At 35.9% G+C, this 5068-nt stretch overlaps 1 protein-coding gene across 1 annotated transcript; it reads left to right on the top strand.

Annotated features, from left to right (window-relative positions):
* The first annotated feature begins 2307 nt into the window (after nt 1-2307).
* On the top strand, nt 2308-3418 carry LOC113323274 (transcription repressor OFP8-like). Its single transcript, XM_026571561.1, has one exon. The coding sequence runs from the start codon at nt 2614-2616 to the stop codon at nt 3226-3228; it is 615 nt and encodes a 204-aa protein (XP_026427346.1). The 5' UTR covers nt 2308-2613; the 3' UTR covers nt 3229-3418.
* The last annotated feature ends 1650 nt before the right edge of the window (nt 3419-5068 follow it).

Below are 5068 nucleotides of genomic sequence, written 5' to 3'. Positions count from 1 at the left end.
TGTGGTACATCTTCCATTCCGATTAGTATGCCAATTGTCTGCACTCCAATGGCAGTAAATCGGATAATATGGGAAACATCCATGGACTTACATCAACAAAAAGACAAGTTTTTGAGTGGTGGTGGTGGTCCGGTCAACTATCACTCACCACTACCACCATGAAATTACCCAAAATCAGACGAATCCTTTACTAATTAAACATTATGAATCAAAAAATAAACACAAAAAAATCAAATACATTCAATATAAAACCACCTGTTCTTACAATTTTCTCTTCTTAAACCACCTGCACTTTCAATTTCCTCTTCTTCTTTGACCACCATATGTTCGTTTATCTGATTTCGATTGTTGTTCTTCAACCTAATTTTTTGTACCACAAAATTAAAATTCACCAACCCAAAATCATAACAGAAAAACAAATACAATGAAAAAGATAACTATTACCTAATCAATAGTAGTAAGCTCATCCCAATAAACAAATTTTCTCCCGAATTAACAAAATTTCTGGACCAAAAAGAGATGAGATAAGAGAGAGCTCATGAATCATCTTTCTCAACCACAAATAATTTTCCCTCAATTGATTCATCAAAGTCCAAAAAAGTATCTGCATCATTCAATGACCCGAAAATATTTGAGAGGATATGAGGATATGGTTATAGTAGCCACAAGAACAGTTGAAACCTCTAATGAACATGGTTATAAAATTTTACCAGAATCTTAATTCCTTGATGCCGATGCTCCAAGTTGTTGAGCGCCTTTAATGGAGAGATCTGCATGGTAGACGCTCAAACCTTAGGAATTCAGGAGCAAAACAGCTAGATCCAGGGTTAAAAGGGTTTATTTTTGCATTTTATTTCTGCTGATTCGTGGGTTTTGATTCAGGAATGGAGTTAAGATTAAGCTTTGATTTTTGAGGGTGAGTTTTGATCTGTGATGTTGAATCTGACATTCGGTGGTGATAGAGATGAAGAGATGAGATGAGGAAGAGAGAAGAGGGGGCGCAGTTATTAGGGAAGAGGCAGAGTTGGGATTGAGATAAGAAACCAAATCTCGAACAACGTAAACCAGTTTCTAGGGAAGCCCACTAGTATAACGACTGTTAAGGGAACTCGATTTTATTTTGATCACAAACGTCTACTGTAGGAAGCCCAACCCATTAAGAAAGCCCCGGGGAAGTCTTTCTTATAAATGGCAAGCAGCCTTAAAAAATCCATTTTCCACTACTGTAGTCAGTCTACACCTTTGGGGATTTGGGCTGGAAATTCTTATATTTGGCATGGGTATAAGGAGCTTTTTATTACTAGGTACGTTTGGTCTTGTTGGATGGCTATATGTATTCTTTTCGCTTCCTGGAGGTATTCGAAGGATCTTTTAGCTATGTTCTTCCCTTACAATCAGTCTGGTATCTTAAACAATTGTGATTGTTTCCAAGACTTTAGTTTGCACTTCTATCTGATATACCTCGACATCAGACCTTTAATCCATTTTACTCCTTCGGCGAGGGCTTGGGCAGTAAGTACATATATCTGTTACGAGTGTAGGATGCATTCTGTTGATGATCACAAGGGGATTGCTTGGATGAGGAATGAGTATGTGTTTGATGTTCTTCTTGGTTTTTTTGTTAGCTATTTGTTCTGTGTTAATGGCAATATTGTGGTCCTATCATCAATTTCTCTCGGGGCAGATTCTGTTACTGATGTTTATGTTCTTAGCTGCAAATCTTCGGATTTACAGTATTATTTATATCATTCTTCTGATGAGAAGCGTGACACTTTTCCTTTAAGCCAGAACTCCTCGGAGGGCTTGGGAGCGGTATGTTGTGCGCCGTTTCCTCTGTGGTGTGCAAGTTCTTGTTACTCTCAAGTCGGCCCGGCATTTACGTATCTTGATAGAATTATCGCGTGGTTTGGTTTGTTCTCCTACAGTTGGTTTGTAGTTTGGTCGTAGATGAAGCCCCTTTAGCCTTTGATGATGTTCTCCTTTGTTCTATAGCAACCTGGAACAGTAGTTTCTATCATTTTATTTCCCTTTGTTGTCTTTTATATTTACTTATGTTCTTCTTGCCTTTTGGTTTACCTATCTGTACCAGTCTTGTTTTCCTTTTTATCCCCATTTGAGGTAAGCTCTTTGCCTTCTTGAAGGCTTTTAAAAAATAAAAAAATAATAAAATGTAGCGAAATTGGACACAACTTGCGTTTGTTGGCTACAAGAAAAATTCATTTTTTATTCGTTTTGTACTCATACAATACAGCATTTATTTCCGTGATCTTATAAGAAATTGCATTTTCGTTTTCTTTCGTTCTACTAGTATAATAAATCAGTGCAAAAAACTAAGGAAACCCCACCTAAGGCTCACATGCACAATTTATGGAGGACCCTTTCAATCTTTCATCACCACACCAGACCCCTCTTAAAAATCCAAGCTTCTCCAAATCTTCTGTATATATAAACTCTCTCTTTCTTTCTATTTCTCTTTACTTACTTCCAAAGCCACAAGAGTTGTTCACTCAATCTCTATCAAACACACCACCACCCCAGATACCCAGATATTTCTTTTCTTGTGCATCGTCTATTTTTAGAGTCTAATCTTCTGTTTTTTTGTATCTGAAAAAAATGTCTTCGAGTAACAGGAGAAAGCTATTACAGAATACAATAGCAGTAAACGTAGGTTGCAGTTGTAGAAAATTGAAGCTTGCCGACATATTCAGACCCAATATAAGAAGACCCAATCGGATCATCAAAGCTTCAACAACAACAACATCATCATCTTCAAGATCAACCTCAACTATCAACAAGAAGAAGAAGAAGAAAAAATCCGATCTTTGTAACTCGTCGACAAGTTCATGGGACAAAGGTACAGGTTTATCAACTCTATCTCTGAATGATGATGAAGATGATTCTAATACCACATTTGATACAACCCCACGCTATTATTCAGAACCCGAACCTACAGATTATTCAAGTGACCCGAATAAGAAGGTGAAAGGGTATGGTGGAATCAATGAAAGTTTAGCAATTGAGAAGGATTCTGATGACCCGTACGTTGATTTTCGACATTCGATGCTGCAAATGATTTTGGAGAAACAAATCTACTCCAGAGATGATTTAAGAGAGCTTCTTCAATGCTTTTTATCTCTGAATTCTCCTTATCACCATGAAATCATTATCCAGGTTTTTACAGAGATCTGGAATGGAGTTTTCTCGGTGAAACCCTACAATAATTACTAATTAGTAATCACTCCACTAATTCTAGTTTTTAATTTCTAATTAGGCCGTCATCACGTGGTTTTCGGTTTCGTACGTGTGTTTAGTCGCATGATTTGTTTTTACTAATTAGTTGTAACGTAACGTAGGGTGCAATGGTGTATGATTGAAGTGGTAAAATTTTAGGAAAGAGTAGTTTTTTTTTTGTTTTTTTTTTTTTTTTGACTGAAATGTAGAAAAACAAAATGGTGTTTTAATGAGAAAGTGATATCTTTTTGTCAATTGTGCAATTCTTTTATTATATCAATGGCAATGACATATACTAGCACTGTTAAGTAAATAGTGCTACTACTAGCTTGAGATATCTTCACTGCTAATGTGATGTCTTCTTAATAATCTCATGTAGGAGCATGTAATTACTAATGCAGCAGCAATACATGTAGGACTGTACGAGTATGTAACTGCTAATGCACACCAATGCTTCGAAAAGCGGGTCATCTTTGCTGAAAATTTTAGGAAAGACTGTTGGGATTGGGATATTAATGAATAAAAATCACGCCTGATATGCATAGAGAAGAAAATAGGGTTTTTCCTTTTGATGGAATAGTTGGATATCTTTTGTTAAATGTAGGTTCTTTTTTCGTAAAATAATGAGTCCTTTATCCAAATATTTTTAAAATATGATTCAAATGGACAACTAAAAATTAGTATAGGTGAAATGGACAGCAAAAAAAAATAGCAATGATGAAACTGGATTCATCCTGACTTAATGTTAAAAAATAGCGAAGATGAAACTGGATGCATCCTGATGTAAATTAAAAATAAGAAAAAGTATTTGAAAATGGGTAGGATGAAACTATTACATCTTGACTATTTTTACATTTTTGTCCATTTAAACAGTATCAAAATCTAAATGTCTTTTTCACCCATGAATTATTGAAACTAAAAGAATTCCTTTCCAGTCTATGTATTTAGGACGCACATAGAGTAACTCCAAACAGCATGAGTGCAATTTCTTGATTAAAATCTGACTGAATGACAAAATTTTCTTAGTTGTGTCCTTGTTGTCCATCCAAAATACAGCCGTAATCATCGCAGATCTTCCCATATTGTAGCCTTGGGAGAGCCTCTTGTGTTTCACTCAGAATGGAACACAACGATCTGTGCCATTTCATTGTGGGTAGAAAACTTATAACATAGTTCCATGGAATTTTATGATGAATTGGATATTGAACAAGGTGTGGTGCACAAAGCTAGAATCTAGAAGATAATAAGATCATTTTAAAGAGAAACATTTTCCTTCCGAACTAGTAGCATCTTTTCTAGATCATTTTAACAAACAGTTGTAGTTGAGATACCTTAATTGCTCATGTCTTCTTGATAATGTCAGTTAAGTGTACTACTGATGCTTCGAAAAAATGACAGCCACAATGTATTAACAAAGTTTCTTGGTCTGACTTCAGCGATTAAGTTGGGTCATAAATAGGCCAACACGGGACAAATGTGCCTGCCCAATTGTTCGTGCAGTACACAAATGGTCACTAAGTCGGCCCACCAGCAAACACTTGAAATGGTACGTGCACCCTATGGTTTCTCAATCTAATAGACTGACGATTATTTAAACTTATGGCTTCAATACATCACCTTAATGACATGATATGGTGTAGATAGAAGAGATAAGTAGTTGCAAAAAAATTAACTTCCAAACTTAAATGATCATTGCTAAGCTGTGACTTCTACTAGATCTAGTCCAGTCTAGCTAGATGTACCACCACCATCCAAGTTATAATGACGCTGTTTAAGTGTGTCTTACACTCTCACTGCATTGGAAAGGTTGAAACAATGTCAGCGAAAATAAATCTAG

This window comes from Papaver somniferum, chromosome 11, assembly GCF_003573695.1.
Source record: "Papaver somniferum cultivar HN1 chromosome 11, ASM357369v1, whole genome shotgun sequence".
Taxonomy (NCBI): domain Eukaryota; kingdom Viridiplantae; phylum Streptophyta; class Magnoliopsida; order Ranunculales; family Papaveraceae; genus Papaver; species Papaver somniferum.
This window is presented reverse-complemented; position numbering and strand designations above follow the sequence as displayed.